General features: G+C 44.5%; 1 protein-coding gene across 1 annotated transcript in view; it reads left to right on the top strand.

The window, feature by feature from the left end:
* The window catches only part of CCDC149 (coiled-coil domain containing 149), a 100009-nt gene extending 78583 nt beyond the window's left edge, over positions 1 to 21426 (top strand). Inside the window, 4 exon segments of the mRNA XM_082603886.1 lie at positions 3592 to 3668; positions 10030 to 10146; positions 18625 to 19013; positions 19016 to 21426. Coding sequence (XP_082460012.1) covers positions 3592 to 3668; positions 10030 to 10146; positions 18625 to 19013; positions 19016 to 19060 — 628 coding nt within the window. The 3' untranslated portion in view covers positions 19061 to 21426.
* The last annotated feature ends 4172 nt before the right edge of the window (positions 21427 to 25598 follow it).

Genomic DNA, 25598 nt, shown 5'->3' with positions numbered 1-25598 from the left:
TGTCTTCTTAGTGGGCTTTTTCATCCTGTGTGACCACCTTCTAGAATAAGACGATCCTGACCATGCTGGCCCACCGGGAACCTTCTCTCCCCTTCCCCACATGGCCCTGGCGCTCCTCTCCCCTCTCCACCTGTGCTTCTCTGGTCCTTTCTCACCTTCCACGGGTGGTGCTCTGGCCCTCTGTTCTTCTGACTTCTCACACTCTGTTGGGCAGCAGAGCCAACCCCAGCGTACACTCTCATCTTTGCTCCCCCAGATCCTCCTGTCTCCCAGTTGTGCAGCTGTCTACCCCAATATCCCGTAGGCACCTCCAGAACTGCTCATCTTCCTCCGTATTATTACTCCATCCCTTTGGCTTCCCTGCATCCCCTCTGGCTCCTTTGAGCCATCGTCATCACTGCCCAGTACAACACTCTCCTAACTGGTCTTTCTGCTTCTACTCATCCTCCTTCCAGTTCATTCTCAACCCCACATCAAAAACAGTTTTCCTAAACTTCCTTATGCTGCTACTCTGCTTACAACCCTTCAATATCTCCTTGTGGCCAACGAATAAAAAGTCTCACCATTCTCAATACGGCAGCAAGATCATTCATGATCTCGGTCCCTACAAGCCGCTCTGGATTCATCTTTCATTTAATCTTCACAGTCTTCTCCACAGTTCCACTGAAGGACTTGCGTATTTCCAGGCTCGGGTTTTGATTCTGGACCCTCCACTACCAGCTGTGTCACCCAGGGCAAGTTAGTTGGCCTCTAATAAACGTAATAAGAACTACCTCATCTATTGTCACAAGGGGCTAAGGAGATAATATTTGTGCAAGGCTTAGAGTAATACCTGGTACAGAACAAATGATTAATAAATATCACTTGTTTATTTAAACAAGTGTTAAAGCTGTTGTTAAAGCCTTCCACTGGTACTGTACTTGTGTGTGTCTGTTTGTGTGCATCTGTCTGTCTCCCACCAGAATTTTAGTCCCTAAATGTAGGGACAGGGTCCAGTGTCCCCTACAGCCTCAATAATTGTTGGATTGGTTGAACTTCATTGAACAGACCCTGTTTGTACTTCTACTGTCTCCATCTATGAATACTGCCAGCTATTGAGACTCAGATAACCCCCTTCTCTCTGGGGGCTGCATCACACCACGTTCAGTGGACCACCTGCCATATCTGTTCAGTGTGAGGCCAGTTAGAAGACTCTCTGTCATTTGAAGTATCTTGGGTTATATTTTGCAAGTCCAGCTTTGGCTGCATCCATATATCAGTTATGAACGGTTTTAAAGAGAACTTGCTTTAGGTGTGAGAATGCTGGTTTTCTAGTGCCATTAGGGGGTTATTGGTTAAGAGCATGCACTTGGGAGGCAAACAGAGGTATAGGTTAAAAATCCAGACTCATCACCAGCTGAGTCCTACATGTGGTTTTGGTTAAGTTAACTAACTTCCCTGCCTCTGTTTTCTAATGGGAGGAGTCGAGTGTGGTGGGTGAGAACACTGGGGGTTGGGAAAAGACGCAGCTTTGAGATGAGCTGTGTGTCCTTGGACAAGTTGCTTAACCTCTCTGTCTGTTAGAGTTTACATGTGTAAAAGGAGGCTAAAAATACGGTCTACGCTGCAGAGTTTTTGTCAGGTCAGCTAAAACAGTGCGTAGTTAGTAGGTGTTTGGCATAGGCTCTGACTCAGACCTGGGACTCAGGAAAGATTCGTTGCTATTTGTGTTAGCTGCAGTGCAGTTGTTACTGTTATTGGCGGCATTACTGTTACTATTACTACTGCCACAACTTCTGCTGGGTCCATTTTATCACCTCCAGCCCTGCATCAGATGCTTATGTCAGGCTAAAGAAGAAAGCAGTCAGCCCTGACAAACTTAGGCAGAGTCCCTGCGAGTCGGTTGTTAGGGACCCCAACAAATTCACCTCGGCGCATTTCTGGGAGACATGGCTGCGTTATCCAGGACTATCAGAAAAAAAATGCAGCCAAATGTCTCTGCACCACGCCTTTGAACGTTGCCCTGATGGCATCCTTCATCGTCCACAGAAGAGTTAAGCCTTATCTTTTGTTTCCAAGAGGCAGCCATGTACAGATGATCTGATCTCGCTAAGAAGCAGGCATCAACTTGAACATTGCTGTGATTGCATCTCAGACCCATCAGCCGGTGAAAAGGGAGCTCGGATCAGAGGGTCTGAGCAAAATATTGAAAGTGAGGTTACAAAAAGAGGTGTTTATTGAGGGATCACAGACATGAAAGCAGAATAGACCCAACACATAGAGTGAAAATTGAAAGTAATTGATAACGACTCTGCAGAATTTAAGACTTAAGGAAAAGAAGAAAAGAAAACTCTAAGTACCTAGATGAACAAAACCACATAGAGTCACGTCAAAGAGTTTTCTGTGAACTCAAAGGGAATATTAATTAAGACGCCGCAAGTGAATTCAGGTAAAATAAGGATGAATTCAAAGCCACATATATATGTGCAGATATATACATATTCATGTCTCGGTATGTATGTGGGTGTGTGCAGCTATGTCTGGAATATAAAGAGAGGTAGAAGAACAATTCTGGTGTTCTGGTTTCTCCTGCTGAAAGGATTTGAAACTTGGCTATTAACGTGATTTCCACATCATTTTAGCACAGCAATGCCAAGAAAATCCCCCAAAGATAAAGACTGGTTTTTCAATTTCAGGGCCAATGGAAAATGATTGAAGTTTTAGATGACTATCAAATCATTTCCCAACTATATTTAATTTTGTGTAGAGTGAAGGAGGGAAAATATATGCCCACATTTATGTCTTTCCCTGCATATAGACAAAGTTTGGCTTCCAAGTAAACAGAGTAATCTGTTCAAATACACATTTTAGACTTATACATCACAGTGAGTCAGAATGGGCACCTTGGAAGGCAATGCAATTATTCTAGTGACTCTGTAATTTCTGAAAAGTTTTTGATATGCCTATTTTTTAATTCTCTCCGGAGATCGTTACAAGCCACGAAAAAAAGGCAAGCATTTATTTAATCAAATATATTTATTGAGCACCTACCATCTACCAGACATTATGCTGGATATCAAGGATATGGACATCTGTAAGCCATAGTTTAGGTCTAAGAAGGAGGATCTTACTATTTTATTACCTCTAAGTAACATTACCAAGCATGTTCTTCCATATTATTTATTAGACTTGGTTGTTTCTGAAACTCAGATCCACCCTCAAAGAATCAGGGTGTGATACTTGTAAGAGTATTCAAAATTAAGTGTCATCTTTAGCATTGAGCAAATAGAAATGATGTAAGATGTCTGGGCAATGGTAGAATCATTGTTTGGCTGTGCAGCTACCTTTGTGTGACAAGATTCACTTGAATGGCAACATTTCAGTAATTTTTAAATCACTTTTAATTATTCACTTTATATTTTCATATGTACTTCCAATAGAGTATGTGTGTGTGTAGCAAACACACACACACAGTTTTTAGCATGTATCTTAAGTCTCAAAACATGTTCTATTAGGGCACTAGGGGGCTTCCCAAGTATCCTGCTCACAGCCCTGAGAGCTGATGAGATCGATGTTCATTGGTGTCTATTGTCATTCTCTCCCCTTTTCCAGAATCCTAGGGAATCGGGTGGCTGAACTGGAGAAAAAATTAAGAACTCTGGAAGTTTCTGGTTTGTGGAGTCTTCCAGGTAAGTAGAACTTCATGAAAATTTTTTTTTGAAAAAAAAAATTCTTTTTTTGAAAATTTGCAGAACAGACTTTACCTTTTTTTTTTTTTTTTTTTGTGGTACGTGGGCCTCTCACTGTTGTGGCCTCTCCCGTTGCGGAGCACAGGCTCCGGACGCGCAGGCTCAGCAGCCATGGCTCACGGGCCTAGCCGCTCCGTGGCATGTGGGATCTTCCCGGACCGGGGCTCGAACCCGTGTCCCCTGCATCTGCAGGCAGACTCAACCACGAACCCGTGTCCCCTGCATCTGCAGGCAGACTCTCAACCACTGCACCACCAGGGAAGCCCTTTACCTTTTTAATGTTCTTTTATTTGATGATCGTTGCTGAGAAATCTACAAGTGTTTTAAACTTAGAAGCCATCATTTTGGAGGAAATCAGAAAAAAATAATAAATATGCAAGGTGAACTATGAAGTTTTGCTGATCTAAATTCTGAAATTGTCATTGTATATGTCTGTATATATTTTATTTTTAACTTTTATGAGTATGGTAAATTGTTTCATTTTTTCCCCTGTATGTGTCTTATAGAGATGTATTCAATTTAATCATCACCCCTAAAAATGAATATAGGAACTCACAAAAATTTATTCTAGTTAATCATCAGTTCTAAAAATGAACGTACAAACTTACAAAGACTTGTTCAATTTAATCATCAGTCCTAAAAATGAATATAAGAACCAACAATTGTCTATCCCAAATGCACTTTATAACCTCCTTCTCTCTCCCCCGCCCCATCCCATTTGTTACATAGATTGAAAATCAAAACTTCCTCTGGAGATTATGTTTTGCAGTTGTACAGGGTGTGAAGAAACTGATGTTTCACTTTAATTAGCTATATTTACCCATTTGTCCTGGTAAAATACCCCCTTCATGAGACCCCTGTCAGCTATTCTTCTTTCTCTTCACATTCTCCAGAAACTTATATTTATCATTTCCACCACCTCCTCTTTCCCTGGAAACAACTTTGTTCGAATATTTTTAGTTACTTAACCTTTCTGCACAAACCCTTCTCTACCCTTTAATCATATTGGTTGCTTCCTTGTAATGGATGAGAAATTAACATCGCCACAGGGACATGGACGAAACCACATGTTTTCTTAACATAAATCTGAATAGCCACCTTAGGTTGCCTGGAAGTGTGTTTTATAAATTGGAATTTTTAGTAGAGATTCCTTGAACTTGATGTCAAAAGACCTAACAGACCTAATTAGTGGCAAGTGCCATCCTGGGGATTTGAATGATCCATTTTGCATAAGAACATTTTGATTCAGTTAAAACCTTATCTCCTTTGAAGGCCTTTCTTTTATTGCATTGAATTTCAACACAGGCAAATTTATCGTTTATTTGTGCAGTCAGATTGCTATTTCTGTGCATGTACTGGAGTTTGGATTTTTTTTTTTTCTCTCCAAATGACTTAGTGAGATTTCACAATGTTTTATTTCTACAACTTATGTAAAAAGATGGAAGTTGAATAAATGAAAGAATGCTGAGAATTTCCTGTCTCTGCTGTTGTTTGGTCTAGGTTAGAATGGCTATTATGCAATAACAATTGTTTCTTTCCTTTTTTTTTTTTTTTTTTCTTGCTGCCTGAAGGCCTGAGCTACAATGTTTCCGTAGGATTGGGGAGTATGTTCTATTTGAAATATCTTTGTTTGTGGCTAATAGCAGTGCATTAATATCACCCCTGCATGTAAATAAATAGAAATGCATTCTCTATGTATCCTTGCACTTTTCTGATTAGAACAGCCAATTGAAATAGAGAATTCAATTAGCACAAAGCAAATATTAAATGGTAAAATTAGTTCGGATGGCAGTAACTGAATGGATTTTTCGCCCTAGCCACGTTTGTTCTAATCTCTGGCCTCCACAACCATACAAAGTGGGAGGACAGAAATAAAGAGCGGCAATTCCCCCTGATCTGACACAGTTTATGTAATGGCGATAGCATTGCCCTGGTGCAGTGATGAAGGGGGTTGCAATGAGGTGTCACCTTATGATCATTTTCAAACCATGGTGAGATTGGGGGATGGGGAGTGGCCTCTTTTAGTGCAAATCAGACCAGTCTCTCCTGTCTGCTCATTGTTCTGTGGTCTCCATTTAACCTTCTGAATAGCGGAGCAAGAGGAAGTATGTTCTGTTTTCCTTCTCTTCTTCCTCTTCCTCCTCTTCTTCCTCTTCCACCTCCTTTTCCTCTTCTTATTCCACTTTTCTCTTCTCTTCTTCCTCTTCCTCTTTCCCCAAGTAAGAGCCAGGTCATAGGATTTCAGCCAACTGAAGGGGATTGAGTCCCAGTGGTTTCAGAGAATTGCTAGCTCTCTCTTATTTACCGGCATCTTGAAAGGATCAGTGGCTCCTCTAATAAATCAACCCATAATATACTGAAACCTTTCTGAGCATCAGCTTTGTAAATTCAGTCCTGTACCAGGCATTCTAGACATGCCCCTCGCCCCCTCCAAGAATCTACAGTCCCACTAGGGAAGTAAGCTGAATATGCATCAAACAGTGAAAAGAAAGCACAAAATATTACATAATTAAGTATCAATTAAGTGATAAAGATGTTAGTGTGTGAGGGAATAATGGGACAAGTCATCGAATGCTGGACTTAGAAGGACAGATGAGAGCAAAAAGTTCAAGGATGGCAAATGCTTGGTGTATATAACCAACACCATTCTCATGCCAGTGGCAGGCATTGCTAATCAATCACATCACTCCTTGCTGATCTCACATGTGGCCCTAAAAACAGTCTTGCATTTTTGCTTTCCAAGAAGCCACCTCTTGGTCAGAGTAGATATGTGAGAGAAAACATTTTTCCCTTTCCTGATCTAGTCTGATCCCCTCATTTTAGATAAGGAAACAGAAGCTCAGGAAGTTAGGTGATACCTAAGACCACAGAGGCTGAACTCAGGTGTTCAGATCTTTATTTCAGTACTCCACCTGCACTGGAGAAGTACAATTCAGAGAAGAGGGACACACACAGGGGGTGGGGGTTGTAGAGTGTAGATTAGATCAGCTGGGGACTGGTTCTCAAAGCAAGTTGAATTGGAGAAGAAAAATTCAGAAGCTGGAACCATCTATCCTGAGACTTTAAAGGACCATTGTGAAGGAGCCCATCACTCATTACTATAAGGCAGAATTACTCTTGGACTTGGAGCATGCTATGATTTTCCTTTGACTCTCTTCTCCCTCCCTCCTCACTCTCTCAGCCAACAATATATAGCTCTTGATGGTGTCTGATAAAGTTGGGGCAAATGTGTGATCTTGCTGGGAAGTAGACAAGTCTAACAGATGTCACAGCCCACATGGAAAAATCATCTGGAAAGCAGAGTGTACTCCAGACTGTTTAACGGGTCCCTGAGAAGTGGGAAAGGCATGGGGCTATTTTGAGGAAGCCAGGGGGTGGGCTGGTTGGCCGTGCCCTTCAGGAAGGAATGACCCTCCACCTTCCTCAGCCCCTACCTGTCAGCCTCATTCTCCCAGCCTTTTGCTGGAGTCTGCAGGTGAGAATGATGCTTGGGGGGAAGGGGAGGACCGAGGGGAGATTTCCTGGATGTGCTCATGCTCTGGAAAGAAATACTGAAAGCCAGATAAAAATCTGGCACGAGCAGAGCCTGGCTCTTTGAGCTTTTTATTTGAATTCTCTGTTCTCCACTCTCAACATCAGCCTGAGAAGGAAAATGTGCATTTTGAAAGTAACTGGCACATTTTGGAGAAGTGGACGAGGGACGTTGTGTTACAGGGAATCAGGAGGGCTTCCGGAAACTCACACACCAGTTGAATGGAAGGGCCTGTGTGACCTACATTGGTTGTGGTTCACATCTAGTTCGTGGATCTCCCTCACCCCACCCCCCAGTCCCAAGAACCAAAATGCAACTAGGAGATAGCAGACCATCAGTTTAGAGCTCAATTGAGTCAACACAGATAGAATCCGGGCTTAGTTAGAAATAGAACTGAGAGCCTTCTAAGGAAGATCTTTGAATTCTTCAAATATTTTGCAAAAACCAAATCTTAGCATTTTACCATCAGATAAGGAAATGATCTCTGCAGGCAGGGATTTAGGGAGGTATTTAACTTCTCCCCAGCCCCTACTTTGACTGGATATGGATGAATGTCGGCTTCTGTTTCCCTTGTCTGTATGCCTGTTGCTCAGATTCTTGGAGAAGTTTTATGTGCTGGTACCAGTGTTTTTGAGGAGCCATTGCGGAGTGGATAATCCCTGTGGTTGGAAACAGCCACAGAGACATCCTGCCCTAGAGAATTCCTCACAATAGGAAGGGCCGAGGCTCCCCGCACCATCCACCTGGTGCCTTAGTCACTCGGCTGCAGCCAGCTCCCAACTCTGCCCATAATTCTGATTCCTTGGCCACAGGGCAGAGGGGACTTGGAAGGTTTGTTCGGACACAGAGTGCAGAGTGTGCCTCTTCTTCAGTCCCCTTAAGGTTAGAGAGCTTCCAGCCTACCTTCTAGAGAAAGATGGGTCAGGAATTTCAGTCCCGTCCCTGACTTGAGGACAGTAACTGTTGCCTTGGTGGAGAGAAACAAAAGAAGCCCACCTGAGGCATCTGCTATGGCTTCATAACAACCATTAGTTCCTCATGGTGTTTCTAGATTTTATCTTTGCAGCACAAGAAGAGACCTGACTGGGTTGACTTCATCCTGAGAGCCTCTTAAAATATCCCAAGGTATAGCTCAAATGGTTCTCCATGGGAAACCCCTCCAGACTGTGGTCCTGAAGATTTCAGGACTTTTTCCACTTGAGACAATAGCTGTGCTGGTGGAGAACTTCAGGGTCAGCTCCTATCAGATTTCTCTTCTGGGATGACCCTCATATAGCGGAAACCAGAGACCAGTGGCTGCTAGTAACATACTCCATCTGCCTGTGGCAGCTGCAAGCACCCATGCCCACCAAGACATCAGGATTTCCAAGAATGCATCAGCCATTTATGCACAGTTATCAGCTATTTATGAAGCACCTGCCATACGCCAAACTCTCTACTAGTCTTGGAAATCAAGTTAATAAGACGTGCATGGCCTACAGGGAGGGTAGTATTATAAACAAATTGAGGGCTCCGAGGTACAGGCCAAGGTTCGCCTGGCTATCCAAGGGAGTGGACATCTTGACCCAAATACCATTCTGTGCTCTGCCGAACCTGAAACTGAGTAGAGTCATAGAACTTTAGAGCCTCTGATCTGAGCCCCAGAGACGTTCAAGTGACTTGGCTTCAGATAAGGTCTCATCCAAAGTCAGACAGTTGAGGCTGGAGCATGGGCTGGGCCATGGCCCCCAGGGTTTTTGCTGTTGGCATGGTGGTTCCCACCGAGAGAATCTTCAGGGCTCATGGGCAGGAGTTTGGGATCAAATCCTCCCTGCAGGGCTCTCCTCACCACTGGGGCAGCATCACTTTCTGTGTACGTGTCTTGTGTCCATGTGTCTGTGCTCATCAAGCTCATGTTTCAAAGCCACACTTCCCTGGTCCTCACCCCCATACCTTACCATGGCCTCAAAAGTAGCGTTGTAATGGTTTTCCTTTCCTCCTTCTCTTTGCCTCAGGCTTTCTCTATCCACTTAGGGAGTTCATGTGAATCCATAAAAGGGTTTGGCTGGTGCAGGTCTCTATGTCCTAAGTAGAGTTTAGCTGTGATCATTTAGGGAACCTGATGCTACCTGCCTCATGACATACTTAGGATTCGATCTAAATGACCAAAGCTAATTAAATCAGAGATATGTGTATGGCAGTTCTGTCTCCACCATAAAGTAATAATTCAGTGTGTGAAATTTATTGAGCGCTGATGAAATGCCTAAGTGCTTTACATGAATCAGTTCATTTTATCACCACCACCCCAGGAGGTGGGTGCTGGTATTCTTCCTCACTTTACAGATGAGGGCTCTGAGGCTCAGAGAGGGTCAGTGACTTGCCCAAGGCCACCCAGCTAGCAAGCGATGGGGTCCAGGACACAGGAGCTGCAGCATGGCTCCAGGGCCTGCGCTCAAAGCACTCTACTGCTGTCGTTATTATTGTTATTGTCTCACCCAGATCAAAGCCACTCAGTTTTTGGCAGACATAGCAGGCTACCCCTTAACGGTGGCATTTGTGGGCAGCCATGTCCTGAGCAGACTCTAGGGCTCATAGACAGCTGGCCCTGGACCTTTCTGCCGGGTCCTCACACTGCAGAGAGGGCAATGCTGGCCCTTTCCCTCCCACAGCACTCCCTATGGTTGAAGAAGGTGCCTTGTTCACCCAAACAGCCAGTCCCTTGTGTGGGATGAGTGTGACCATGACTCCAGTGGTGACATCATATGTCCATTTTCCTCTTTTCCATGACAGGAGGCAAAGACACCATACTGTTTGGTGACCCCGCTCTTCCCACCACGCAGAGGTCGAGATCCCCACTGCTCAAGTTCGTCGAGCAGCTCACTGAGAACAAAGCGAGTCCCAAGGATGGTAAGCAGCCCTTGATTTCTTGCTCTTTGCCTGGCCTGTGCCTGGCACAGGGGCTTGGAGGACATCAGTCCTTCGCCTTCCTGCAGCTTCTGTGGCACTGTCGGGTCATCCCTCATGTTTCTGCTTGTTGCTTATGTGGGTTTGTCTTGTTTGGAGCTTCCTGCAGAAGAACAAGCATCCCTGCACTCTCAGCATGGTGGCATAGAGGTTAAGAGTGAGGGCTCAGGATTTGAGCAACCTGGGTTCCTATTCCAGCCCCACTTCACACTGGCTGTGAGAAATTGGACTGGTAACTTCAACCTCAGTTTCCCTACCTATAAGACGGTGAGATGTGGTACCAACGTCAGGGAAGTCTTGGCACATTGCCTGGCAATGTGGTAAGTGGTCTAGGAATCAGTTGGATGGAGAAAAAAACTTCTTTACCAGGCACGCTTCCTGGAGGCAGTGTGTTTTGAAGGGGATCAAGGGCCCATTTAAGGTGCCAGATGAAGCAACAGGGTCGAGAACCAGATCTCTTCCCAGGTGGCAGTCTCATTTCCCTGACTAAACTATCTTTCACATCTTTCTGAGTTTTGCTTATCTTCTCCCTCCACCCCCAGTGTGGTTACCAGCTTCCAAGATGGCCCCAATTGATCTCCACTTCCTGGCATTTGTGCCCTTGTGTAGTCCTCTCCCACACTGTATCAGCGTTGGTCTGTGTGACTGATAGATTACAGCAGAAGTGATGGTATGTGAGTTCTGAGGCCGAGTTATGAAAGACATGTGGAGTCTGCCTTGCTCTCTCTACCTTGGATCATTCACTCTGGAGGAAGCTGGCTGCCAGGTCCTGAGGATTCTTGAGCAGCCCTACATGATCTTCATGTGGCCTGGAACTGAGGCTTCCAGCCATCAGCCATATGAGTGTGCCATCTTGGAAGCAGATGCTCCAGCCGCAGTCAAGCCTTCAGATGACAACAGCCCTGTTTAACATTTTGATGGCAACCACATTAGAGACCATTAGCAAGAACCACCCAGATAAACTGCTCCCAGGCTCCTGAGTCTTAAGCTGCTAAGTTTTGAGACAATTTGTTATACAGCATTAGATAACTAATATACCCAGCACACAGGTGTCACGCTTCCTTCCTGGATTTCTACATTTCCTCTCCATCTTCTCTTGCTCAGAGTCATGCCTTCAACCACACCTCTATGAAAATATTTTTGAAATTTTTTCCCAGTGGTTCCCGTCTGCAGAGTTACAGTCCCGTATTTCCCAAAGCACAAATTTTCCCACCTGCCTATCCTATGGACTCCTCAAGTATGACATCACAACTCTTCCTGCTTCCTCTCCTTTTTGTCACTTAGCTATCCAGCAGCGTCATCATCAACCACCGTCCACTTTCCTTCTCCATCCATACCTAGTCTGCTGCTACTGTTTCTTCAGAGTTTCTTGTATCTCCATTTCTACCACCTCTGGCTTGGTTTAGACCCTCTTGACCTTCTTGGCAAGGCTTCCATCCTGGTTTTCCTGCCTCCCAGAATCTCCTTACTCCCTTCACATCTTCATCCTGCTGCTGTGGGATGAAGCTTCTGGAGCACTGCTTTCCATCATGGTTGTACTCTGCTCAAAAATCTCAAGTGGCTCCCAACTGTCTATTGTTAGCTGTTGTAAAACACCCCAAAACTTAGAACTTAAAGCAACAACTATGTATTATTTATCCTGAGTCTTTGGATCAGATGGGTGGTTCTGCTAATCTGAGCTGGGTTCAGCAAGGTTCACTCCTGCTTCTGTACAGCTGTGTTTTGAAGCCTAACCAGATCACTCATACTAGTGCATGGAATGGTAAGAAGAGAAGCCTGGACAGGTCTAGGATTTCAACAGAGAGGTTCCCCAAGCACATGCGGGAAGAATTCCTGGAGAGAGCTCCTGACTCGTGTGGTTCCCACACTGGCCAGAAGACAAGGCTGGGACTTTCTAGCCAGCAGCATGTGGCTGTTGGCAAGGCTGGCCTGTAACACACCATAGCCCACTGTGCAGTCTGGAACATGTCTTGGCTGGTGGTCATCCCATGCCAGCATCCAGTGTCTCCATGGAGATCCAAAGCCCTCTGTCTGCTGTGGCCTGCTGAGCCCCCGGGCAGGCCCAAGCCTGCTAATCTGACATGGAGTCTGAGCCTGGCTTGATTTTCAGAAGGGTAGCGTAAGTAATGGCCTGATTCAAAATGATAGCTTTCAGAGTTCCATCATTAGCTCTCATTGTTCCAACCCTGTCCTTCGCCAGCACGGGTGGCAACAAGGAAGCATTTATGTAACTGCTGTCAGTGTCTGGGATGCCCTCATCACCGCTGCATCTCTGATTAATTCCAGCTAAAAGCAGCTCACACTCAGGAAGACAAAGCCCATCAGAGACCAGTTAACAAAAGAAGATGAATGTGCCCTTCGGGCCAATGTTAGTGGGGAGGGAACACATTTTTAGAAGACCAACAATCCTTTCTACAAAGAGCTACTGTTTTTTTCTTTTAGAGAAAATATTTTTTCTTTCTGCACTATTTGTGTCCTAATGCATTTGTATCAGTTGATTGCCTCATCATTATTGATATGTATATTGTTATTAATAAGTATTAATGATACTAATTCTGTTTGCTAAAGCAGCACGGAATAATTACTATTTGGGGGGTAATAATATTTTCCAATTCTGAGCCAATTCAGAAATCTTTCTTTTATGGAAATGGCAAGGGCTTCCCTGGTGGCGCAGTGGTTGAGAGTCGGCCTGCCGATGCAGGGGACACGGGTTCGTGCCCCGGTCCGGGAAGATCCCACATGCCACGGAGCGGCTGGGCCTGTGAGCCATGGCTGCTGAGCCTGTGCGTCCGGAGCCTGTGCTCCGCAACGGGAGAGGCCACAACAGTGAGAGACCCGCGTACCGCAAAAAAAAAAAAAAAAAAAAAAAAAAGAAATGGCAGTGCTATGTGTCTGTTCTCGAAGGAGAAATAAAACTCCCACAGCTTAAGAGTCAACATTCCAGAATCACAGAGTTAAAGGAAGATTCTGCTCCCACAGCAGATAACCAGATGTCCTCCTTATTAGCTCAAGAGTTGTGGTATTTTCAGTAACTTTTCTTTGTCTTCTGATCACTACTTGAGTATACTTTTTAGATATCTTTTGGATAAACAAAAGCAAGAAGAGGATTGGTAAATCCTGCTGTTGAACCATAAGCCAGTCTCAGAGCCTGGTCCCTATATGTTTATGGTCCTGAGACTCTGAAAATCTAGGCTTTCTCGGAAAAAAAAAAAAAAAAAAAAATCCGCAATAGAACCAGACAAGAGAATTACAGCCATGTCCGTCCCCTTATTGCGACTGTGCCTTGACCTATAATGATGACAGCAGTGTGGCCCCCGTTCCCCTCACCCCCCAAAAGTTGAAAAGTTCTCCCTGGTAATCTCAGAGGTTTGCCATTTTAAAAAAGATTCATACATTTGGATGTGAGCAGAATGTCATCTAAAAAAATGGCACAAGGCAAAGGACCAGCGAACCAAAAGGCCCCAGTGTAATTTAGACCACCCTCCCTTAGATGTAAATTAAGGTAGAGAAGATTAACCTGACCTACAGTAAAAACAGCGCAAATGGTTTAGGGGTTAGGTTGTTATGGATAAGGTTAATTAATTTTTCAGGGGCACTAGAATATACTATTAAGTGTCCTGGAAGAAGTAATTTCGTAAGAGTAATTTCCAGAAGGAGTTTATTCATCTCACGTTGGTGAAAAATTTAGCCGCAGAAAGGACCATAATTTACTCCTTTTGAATAAAGCTTCTTGCACTATGCTGGAAACTGGCTCATTTTGACTCCGTGTTTCCCGGTGTCTCCTGTATAACCACTATAACATTTTTTCATTTGTTAGTATGAAAATTATGTGATTGCTTCCCTGAGATACCACAGATGTAACTAAGTGATTGTGTGAGTTAGAAATCTTTTTTTCTCAAAGTGCCATTTTAAGAACTTTTAGCAACCTGAACCTGGAACAAACAAATTCAAGGACTGCTTTCATTTATTTATGGATGGCATTGAAATATATGTACTAACATATTCATTTATTCATGCATTCATGTATATGTCTATAGATTCGAACATTTAATAAGCTATTTACTGAGCCCCCGCTATAGAACACTGGCAAAGGTAAAAAATTAATCAGGTAAGATTTTATACTTCAGGTGCGTTTTATAAGCTAATTATACATAAGTAACAATTTAAGGGTTAAAAAAGTATAAAGTATGAAGTTCCCTTGGAGGTTCAGACACAACCTTGTGGGGATTAGGACAGTGGAAGGATTTAATCAAACAGGCTTCACGGAGGAGGTGGAGGTGGGGCTCACTCTTGAAGCTGGTCATCTTGACGCATCAAGGAATGATGGTCATGGAGGCATCAACCATGTAAGCAAAGACGCAGAGGGCAGGGCTGGGTGCCATGAAGGGTTCGGTGTGGCTGGAGTATAAGGTCACGAGGAGAAGAGTTTGCATGGCAGGTAAATGGATGTTGGGTCACTGAAGGTCTTAACTGTCAGGAGAAGCTTGGGCTTTGTTCTCAGGGTGGTGGCAGCCTTTGGAGGTTTGAGAGCTGGGGAAAGGCATAGTCATATTTATGTTTCAGCTCTAGTGTTTCTCACACTGTAACGTGCAGCCACATCACCTGCGATCTTACTAAAATGCGGATTCTGAACCAGTAGGTCTGGGATAGGATACTGCATGTCTAACAAACTGCCAGGTGATGCCACTGCTGCTAGTCCATGGACCCCACTTTTAGTAGCAAAGCCTTAGGGAAGGTTCCTCTCCTGATAGGTTGGATTACAGCAGGAGGAGCGGGGGAGCACAGGAACCTATTAGGAACTAATGTACGTTATCCTGGCTGAACAGATCTGAAGAGTTACTTTTTTAAAAATCAAGGCTTGCTTTAGTCACTCATTTATCTATTCATGAATTTCATTTAAGCACAAGTAATCGTCTCATTTTCAGGTACAATACTTACTGAAGTCAGTGAGCTCTTAGGAGAGTAATACATAGTGGTCCATGACTAAATACAGGCTTTAGAGTATATACAAGATTTGGTCAAATGTCTGTCCCTGGGAAATTTCTATGGTCATTAAAAGGAAGTAAGAGAAGGAAAATGGCTTCTTTTGAATGTGAGAAGCAAATCTGTATCAGAACTAGAGGCTTGGGGTGTGGGGACAGCAGTCAAGGTCTGCCTTGACTTCTGGGAACCACAGGGTCTAGTGTTGAACACACATGTCTGGGTGCCAAAATTTCACTCCCCAAGTGCTTCCCAGGCATGCAGAGCCTCTTTGCTTGCTGGGGCCGGAAGGGCCATCAGAGAGTCCTGCCCCTCATTTTGTATCTGAAAAAAAGAAGGCCATGCTACCAGAAAACTACTAGAGCTAATCACTGAATTTGGTAGAGTACCAGGATACAAAATTAGTGCACAGAAATCTCTTGCATTCTTATACACTAATGATGAAAAATCTGAAAGAGAAATTAAGGCAACACTCCCATTTGCCACTGCAACAAAAAGAATAAAATACCTAGGAATAAACCTACCTATGGAGACAAAAGACCTGTATGCAGAAACCTATAAGACACTGATGAAAGAAACTAAAGATAACACAAACAGATGGAGAGATAGATATACTATGTTCTTGGATTGGAAGACTCAACATTGTGAAAATGACTATACTACCCAAAGCAATCTACAGATTCAATGCAATCTCTGTCAAACTACCAATGGCATTTTTCACAGAACTAGAACAAAAAATTTCAAAATTTGTATGGAAACACAAAAGACGCCAAATAGCCAAAGCAATCTTGAGAAAGAAAAATGGAGCAGGAGGAATCAGGCTCCCAGACTTCGGACTATACTACAAAGCTACAGTAATCAAGACAGTATGGTACGGGCACAAAAACAGAAATACAGATCAATGGAACAGGATAGAAAGCCCAGAGATAAACCCACACACATATGGTTACCTTATCTTTGACAAAGGAGGCAAGAGAATACAATGGAGAAATGACAGCCTCTTCAATAAGTGATGCTGGGAAAACTGGACAGCTACATGTAAAAGAATGAAATTAGAACACTCCCTAACACCATACACAAAAATAAACTCAAAATGGATTAAAGACCTAAATGTAAGGCCAGACACTGTAAAACTCTTAGAGGAAAACATAGGCAGAACACTCTATGACATAAATCACAGCAAGATCCTTTTTGACCCACCACCTAGAGAAATGGAAATAAAAACAAAAATAAACAAATGGGACCTAATGAAACTTAAAATCTTTTGCACAGCAAAGGAAATGATAAACAAGATGAAAAGACAACCCTCAGAATGGGAGAAAATATTTGCAAACGAAGCAACTGACAAAGGATTAATCTTCAAGATATACAAGCAGCTCATGCAGCTCAATATCAAAAAAACAAACAACCCAATCCAAAAATGGTCAGAAGACCTAAATAGACATTTCTCCAAAGAAGATATACAGATTGCTAATAAACACATGAAAAGATGCTCAACATCACTAATCATTAGAGAATGCAAATCAAAACTACAATGAGGTATCACCTCACACCAGTCAGAATGGCCATCATCAAAAAATCTACAAACAGGGCTTCCCTGGTGGTGCAGTGGTTGAGAGTCTGCCTGCCAGTGTGGAGGACACGGGTTCGAGCCCTGGTCTGGGAGGATCCCACATGCCGCGGAGCAACTAGGCCCATGAGCCACAATTGCTGAGCCTGCGCGTCTGGAGCCTGTGCTCCGCAACAGGAGAGACCGCGACAGTGAGAGGCCCGCGCATTGCAATGAAGAGTGGCCCCCACTTGCTGCAACTAGAGAAAGCTGAAGAGTGGCCCCCGCTTGCCGCAACTGGAGAAAGCCCTCGCGCGGAAGCGAAGACCCAACACAGACATAAACAAACAAACAAACAAACAAACAAATAAATAAATAAATAAAAATCTACAAACAGTAAATGCTGGAGAGGGTGTGGAGAAAAGGGAACCCTCTTGCACTGTTGGTGGGAATGTAAATTGATACAGCCACTATGGAGAACAGTATGGAGGTTCTTAAAAAACTAAAAATAGAACTACCATACGACCCAGCAATCCCACTACTGGGCATATACCCTGAGAAAACCATAATTCAAAAAGAGTCATGTACCACAATGTTCATTGCAGCTCTATTTACAATAGCCAGGACATGGAAGCAGCCTAAGTGTCCATCAACAGATGAATGGATAAAGAAGATGTGGCACATATATACAATGGAATATTACTCAGCCATAAAAAGAAACGAAATTGAGTTATTTGTAGTGAGGTGGATGGACCTAGAGTCTGTCATACAGAGTGAAGTAAGTCAGAAAGAGAAAAACAAATACTGTATGCTAACACATATATATGGAATCTAAAAAAAAATAAAAGGGTTCTGATGAACCTAAGGGCAGGACAGGAATAAAGACACAGACGTAGGGAATGGACTTGAGGATATGGGGAAGGGGAAGCGTAAGCTGTGACAAAGTGAGAGAGTGGCACTGACATATATACACTACCAAATGTAAAATAGGTAGCTAGTGGGAAGCAACCGCATAGCACAGGGAGATCAGCTCGGTGCTTTGTGTCCACCTAGAGTGGTGGGATAGGGAGGGTGGCAGGGAGACGCAAGAGGGAGGGGATATGGAGATATATGTACACGTATAGCTGATTCGCTTTGTTATACAGCAGAAACTAACACAACAATGTAAAGCAAGTATACTGCAATAAAGATGTTTAAAAAAAAAAAAGAAGAAGAAGAAGAAGGCCAAACAGGTCATCCTGATCACAAAGCAAGCAAATAGGAAAATGGGGGCTGGATGCCAGCTCTCAGGGCCCCATGTTCTCTCCCATCCCCCTCCAGTTGCAGCTAGAGAATTTCTGTTGTACAGGTTTAGAAAGAACAGTTCAGTGAGGTGGGGTAGGGAGCTTGAAGTTGCTTTTGCATACAGCAGTTTATTGAAAGTGAGAAAGCACAAGTGGTCTGCATCAAAGAATGAGGTGCTGATGGAGATGGGGGTGGAGGTGTTCAATCCCTCCCTAACTCTCCTTCTGTTTCCCACACAGAGAGCAGCCAGAACCTCTTTTCATTACTAAAGAGCCCCAGATCTTCCCTGAGCTACAGAACCTACAAAACCTTTGTCCTCAGGTTAAATATTTCAAGGGCACAAGGAACCACCATCAGAGAGCGAAGCAGGCGATAACCAGGGGCCTGGAAAGGGGGGGTTACAGACATGGCCCACATGATCCCTTTCCCTCCATTAATGACACAGGAATCACCAGAGTGGCTGTTTTCTTTTTTGTGGGTCCTGTGTTCCCTTCAGCAGCATTTTCTATGTCGGAGGCCCGGCAGCAGTGGGCCCGAGGTTGGGAGGAGAGGGGAAGTAAGGGCTGACTTCCAGCCAGAGGTTTGATGCTGTCCCTGGTCTGTTTCAGGGGAGGCTCAGAAGCAAGAACGAGACGAAAGTCGTGCCGCTGCCGAGGCGTTGACAGTGCGGGAGGATGCTGGGAGGTCCGCCGTTAGCTCCCCAGCAAGTCAGAGCCACAGGAACCAACGCAAGCACTTTCATCCCTCATTACCCCAGCTCCCTTCTGAGGAAGAAGAAGTAAACAGGCTTGGAAGGGAAATCGTGAAACTGGCAGAGGAACAGGCAGCTGCCAAACCAGAAGGGGTCACAAGAGAGAGTCCTGTGCAGAGTCGGAGGGACGAGATGGGGCCATCCCCGCCGGGCCTGGCCGCCAAGGGGTCGTGCCCCAAACCTTGCCCGGACTCTGCTGAGTCCAGCGAGCCTGCAGCAGAAGCTCCCACCCTGGAAGATGGCAAGGAGAGACCCCAGAGAGTGGAGGTAGAAGGAACACCATGAAAATTTGAAGGGGAACGAGGTCAGGCTCATTGAAGGCACCGGGGACGGTAAAGAATTAAGCATCAGAACAGCTCACCGAAGTCACTTTCTCCTAAAACACCTCCAAGTCTGCAAGTGTAAAAGGACACACAGCTCCTGTTGCAAACTGTGAATATTCTGATGATGCCAGCACAGTTCGATTTATTAAATGCGGGTCCTCAAGCTTCTCAGCGTCATCTCTTTCTGCGGAAGCTGCACGCTGTGAACACGGCCAGGCACGGAATCGTGTCAGCCATATGGCTGGTTTTCGACATCCATCTTTCTGTCAGCACTTGTTTTATTAGAGATAAGATGTTTTTCTATTTGCGTTTAAAGTTGTCGATCAAAATTATGGGAAGGGCTTGAAACGGATGGGGTTTTTAATCAGATCCCCGTCTTTGTAATGATTAGGAGGCTGTAGAGTAAGGTGTAATTAAGCACAGTGGATCCAGAGGGCCCCCCCGCCCCGGCTCCTCTCCATCACGTCAGGGCCCGGTAGGACCTCCCAGCGTGGGTGTTCTTGGCATCCTGCCCGCAGCGCTGTCTGTAGTGGCACTGACTGGCAGGCGGAAAGGGGCTTAAGTGGGCTCAGAAGGTTAGGCTTCCGGTCTGAAATCCACAGCCCCTGTTGAGACCTGTCTGCTGACTACTAGAGCTGAATTTTCCAGCCTGTAATTCTAGAGGATTAATCGACCTGGAGTGACTGGGGAGGGGGGCGGGCTGTGGATACGCAGGGAGGGTGGGGGGGGACTCCAGTGGTGTTTTGATGTTTTGTTTCTGAGGTGAGATGAGAGCCAGAACCTGGGAATGCTGGTTCTCTCCCTTCATCCCAGGCTACATATAGGGTTTTATGGTTTTATGGTCCTGTAGGGTTAGGGCAAGATATAGCTGCTTAGGGGCCAACCCACAATCCCCCCACCACCTGAAACCTCTAGCATCACTCCTCCAACAGAATGCTGCGGCTGCTTCCCCCTGTGCTGCCAGCTATTGGGGTTTTAAAGACAGAGCTCGTGGCCCTAGAGTGGAAAGAAAGGGAAAAACAAAGTAACGTCATTACAGCCTTTGTAATGATGGGGAGGGGAGGGGACTAGGGAACCAAGTTCAAGCTCCAAGAGTGGGAATGCAGAGAGTGGTCACCCCCACCTGCTTCTTTCCTTAGGGATAAAATTAACTTTTCTAGGAGGCATCTGGCGCTGCAGCACGTTGAAGCCTCATCAAATGACAGACCTTTCTTTGTGCTGAACGCAGTTCATTTCTCCAGAAAGACCTAAAACTAGATCCCAAAGCTCAGAACGTCCCTGTAGACCAGAATGGCTCCTTTGAGAGACTCTCCTGCAGGGAAAAGAGAAGTTCCCAAGGTGGGAGGGGTAGAAAATTCATCAATTCATCCTAGAAATCAGAGGTTTAGACCAGGCTTGGGATCCCAGGTGTGAATCCTGCATGCACGTGGGTGGCCAGCCAGCCCCCCCGCCCGCCCCCAAAACTTCCCTGCCACATTTATCTCCTGACATCACTCTGCCAGCTGGGTGGGATCCATCAGACTTTGCACTGTCTTGCTCTGAAGGAGGGCAAGGTGCAGACCGGAGGGTCCCATCCTCTGCCAAAAGCACCCTGGGTGGACCTCCCCCTGCTTTCTTCCCACTCATCTGAGTTCACCCTCATCACCTAGCGGGATGCAGGCACACCTGAGTCAGAGCACTGTGGCTCCCGTCAGGCCCCAATGCCCCATTCACCCCTCTATGCTCCAGCCTCTCCACCTTCCCAGACTCATCCCCTCACCTTTCCCTCCACGGAGGTTGCTTCTGCAGCTGCAAAGCTTGCCCAGGCCAGCAGCCACAGAAATCATTTTCCTGCTGCACCAGACCTAAACTCTCTGCAAATGTTTAACACTACTGCGTAGGACGCCAAAGCCACCAAAAGAAAACACAGCCAGATTTAATACAATGATAATAAAAAGAAAAATCTCTCCCCACGGAAGCCTTGGTTTTGACACACAATTGGCCAGGTGCATGTCTTTAGGGCCCATTCATCACCTTCTGGAAAGCAGGGCTTATAATAAACTCCTACACATTCCATCATGGGCAAGAAATTGCCATGAGTCCCAGAGTATGGGGTTCAGGGCAGGGGGTCATAGGGAGTGATAACCTAAGCTCTGTGTATCCAATCAGCCTGGGGGGGTGGGGGGTCTTGTGTTATTAGATGGAATTGGAGCCAATGAGGTGATCCTGTCCTATTTGTAATCTTGACATTGCCCTGTACATACATGTGACACTGTCCCACCTCTGCTATCCCAACTCAACATGGTTCTTCTGTTCCACAGACATTAAAAAGAGTTTCAGCTATTACTTATGGTTGTCTTTTGTCTTTTTAAGAGTCATTGTGAAAATGTATTGCATTCTGTCCCCTACTCCACCAGATAACCCTGCATCAGTTGGGGTACTCTCAGCTACAGTTCACACTTTAAGAAACTTAAACAATAAGGAAATGAATTATTTTGCATAACAAGAACTTAAGAAGTAGGGAATGCTAGGCAGGGCTGGTTCATTCAAGAAAGTTATCAAGGATCTGAGTTTCTGTCTTCCTGCTTTGCCTGCCTCGGTGTCACCTACTCCCTCATGATAACAAGATGGCTGCAACAGCTCCAGCCATCACCTGTTCTCACATCTGTGTCCAAAGGCAGAAGGAAGTTTCTGTGTGTGTGTGTGTGTGTGTGTGTGTGTGTGTGTTTTAAGAGCAGGTAACCCAGTTCTTGTCACATTTCATTGGTCAAAATTGTCACATGCCTATATGACCATGTCACATGTCTATGTCTAAAACGGTCCTTAACAAGGAAGATGAAATTACTCTGATGGGCTTAGGTTCATCAATGTCATCCTCTGAATTGGGGAGGAGCCTTGTCCCTGGACATGTAGACTCGAAAAGGGTGAACACTAAAACGAAATCAGATCTTGGGAAGTGTAGCAGAGCGGGGAATAGATTTGAGATTTGAGTAGGCCACCAATAGCATTGTCTCTGAACCCACATGTCTGTCCTTGTTTTATTTTTTCTTTTAAAAGCCAGAATATTGCACTACTGATGAGTGTGGAGTTGAGGGAGGGGTGGTTGTTATTTGTTTGTTTGTTAAGAAAAATGCCATCTCATCTCTCCCATTCCCTGACTTCTTTATTATCTGTCCTACGTTGCAGCTGAAACGTTCCCACCTTTGTTTACCTCTTCAAGTATATCTGTCCTTCCATTACTTTTCCAGCTCAGTTGCCAGCAGAATGCTGAACAGTCTGGATAAATGAAACCGAGCTGACAGGTCTCTTAATGAAAGCTTGTTTGCACACTCTGCATTTCTTGTGATCGCTCTGTACCTGAGAGCCTTTAGGTGTGGATTTTTACATATGAGTGTTTGTCATTCTTTTAATTAAGGCCTGTGGAAATGGATTGGTTTTTGTAAACCAGACATTTCTCATCCCTAACTCCTCTTTCCATGCCTCCTGCACCTTCCTCTCCCCCTCCCCCTTTCTCCTTCTCCTGGAACAGCCTCTGTAGTTAGGAGGCCCCCGATGGCATTCAGCTCAATCCCTGCTGGAACCTGCTCCTAGCCGGCAGCCTTAAGGAAGCGAAATTCATTTTCCCATCGTTTTTCCTCATTCTGTGCCCTCACTCCCAGACACACACCACCATCATGACTTGAAGCTCTAAAAAAAGAGTTCTAGTATCAGTCATTCATATGTTGGAGTGAATTTGGGGATGTGTTATTCCTTCTGGGAGCATTTGCACCCCAGCTCACCATCTGAATTGTTCCAAATGGACGTCCAATCTTCTCTCTAAAGAATTTCGAAGACCAGCTACTTGCTCATTAGGGTTACCTTTTCTGTCTCTTTCAAATCACAGCATACCTTTGCCGCTCTTGGTTTCCTCTAAAACCTGTGGCTCTCTCCTGGCTGGATTGTTTCCTGTAGCCCTGTGACTTGATACCTTATTTCTCTTTGAAGAAGGTCTCTTCCACCTCTGCCCTCTGCTTTCATTTTGGAAGCCTCCATTTGGAGCAATCTTCCTCCTTAATAACACTGAGGGTACCTTCATATGGCTCAGTTAGGATGTCAAAAAGCCAAAGGATTCCCCTCAACTCACTACATTAATATATTCCTTGTTTTCCAGGTGTCCTTCTGAACAGAGAAAAATTTGAACATTCTAGAGATGCAATAGAGAGCGAGGCAGTGAATCTAATTAGAGATAAGCAGAAAAATAAGTAGGACCCATCTCTCGATATTACAGTTGTTCACAAAAACAAAACAAGTTGATACAGCCTGAAGGTAATTAAAAGTGATAGATATAGATGTGTCGCCTTACATTTCATAACACCTCTTTACCAAATGAGGATTTTTTTTGGATTCTTAGGGAAAGTTTGCATAATACTGACAAGTATGATTTTCTGGAATCTATATGAGCCCAGGAATATATTTTGGGATCTTGGCGAAGGCCAGTGATAGCCTATTAAATTTAAAACAACGGACTTGGAAAAAAAAAAAAAAAAGCAGATCAGCTGCTGTTTTGTCATTTGATTTAAACAAAGTAACTTCTATTCAGTTGTAGACCTTGATTTAGTGGATCTATGATCATCATGTATCATAACTGTATCTTTTTTGTTACCTGAAATTAAAATGTAATTTTCCTGATGTAGGTGATTAATCATCGGTATTATTTACATTATTCTCCTCCCACCCTCGCCGAAGGCCAAGGCTAGGCTGAGCATAGCTTTTAGCATATTGTAGCAACTTATCACTTGCAATCCGTCCCTAAAATTTTTAGATCATATGCTAGTCATGAAAAATATGGAGAATGTAAGGATTTTATGCATTCAGTCAAAAATGCCAGATCTAAAATCAGTTAGTTAATTTCCTGCCATCCTTCAAGTTGACCAAAGCACTCACTGATTTGCTCTATTTTCTTACGTTTTTAGTATTTCTGTATATACACGCACTGAAAAGCCCCACTTGGAAGAAAAATTCACTGCAATTCGGAGAAAAAGCTTATCCTAAACATCTAAAGATAGCATTTCTAATTATTGTCGACATTGTGTTTAAACTGTGCAAACTGGAGCATTATTCTCACTTTACCAGCTGCGTCTAGGTAGAGTCATTACATCAAACGCTTCTAATTTTACAAAAAGAAATCAAAACAAGTGTGTGTTTAAGTCTCAGTGACAAACGCAAACCCTGTGAGTCAAATAGGCAAACTGATTAGCAAGCTGGCTGGGAAGTCAAAACAGCAAATATAAGAAGATTAACAAAATAGATCTGTAAAAGGAGAGGCGTAAAAATAGCCTCCAGGGGCCAAATGGGGTCCTGTGGGCGGGTCTGGTGGCACACATCCGGTTCTGTGCAGGAGCCAGATGCCTGCCCTTATGGGCGCCAGTCTTTCCTTCATCTTGGCCCCTCCCCCCAAGAGTTGGGATCACAGAATTCATCTCAGCTGGCCTCTTAATGGATGCGGAAATCCTTCTTCCAAACCGAAGAGATAGCAGCCTTGCCTTTACTTGATCCTTCTAGTGACACGACACTCACTACCTTTCAAGGTCATCCAATCCATGACTAGGTAGCTATGTCTGACCTTAGCCATTCATTAGGTCCTTAGGCCTTCACACTATGCTATACACCTCTCACGAGTAACTCTTGATTTAATCTTCACAACAGTCCAATGTGATAGTCTTATTTTACAGATGAGAGAGCTCAGGCCCAGAGAGGTGAAGTGACTTGCTCAGGTCACACAGCTTATAAGTGTGGCTGAGCTGAGGTTCCAAACAGGCCTTTCTACCTCAGCCTGGACTGTCAGCCCCTGTGCTATACACATTCCTGACCCTTATAGTGAACTGTAATTTGCCCCTCTATTATTTCCTCTCTTTGTTTCTTGGCACTGGAGCCCCATAGAATAGTTTATCAATCCCATTCCCATGAATGGACACAACAGAAATGAAGCGGATCTGCAAGGGTATTTCTTCAGTCTAGGGGGGTCAAGGGTAGTGAAGAGAGAAACTAAAAACAGAAGGTGCTGTGGTCTGAATGTTTGTGTTCCCCCCAAAATTCATATGTTGAAATCCTAACCCCCAAATATGATGGTATTAGAAGGTGAGACCTTTGGTAGGGGGTCCCAAAGTCATGAAGGCAGAGCCCTCATGAATGAGATTGCTGCCTTAAAAAAAGGCTTGAAAGAGATCCCTCACCCCTTCTACCATGTGAGAACACTGCAAAAAGGTACGGGTTATGAGTCCCAAAGAGGGGTCTCACTGACGATGCTGGCGCCCTGATCTTGGACTCCCAGTCTCCAGAACTGTGAGATAAATTTCTATTGTTCATAAGCTACCCAGTCTCCAGTGTTTTGTGACAGCAGCCTGAACAGACCAAGACGGAAGACAAGTGATGAGAAGCACCAGCCTCCTCTGAAAAATAAGTGCAAACTTCCCTTGATGATCCTGAATTAACCTATAATCTGGGCGGCAGAGTCGAAGATGGGGTGTTGGCTTTTTATTCCTGTCCATCG

The sequence above is a fragment of the Mesoplodon mirus genome (assembly GCF_964341445.2).
Source record: "Mesoplodon mirus genome assembly, chromosome: 2".
NCBI classification, from domain to species: Eukaryota; Metazoa; Chordata; class Mammalia; order Artiodactyla; family Ziphiidae; genus Mesoplodon; species Mesoplodon mirus.
This window is presented reverse-complemented; position numbering and strand designations above follow the sequence as displayed.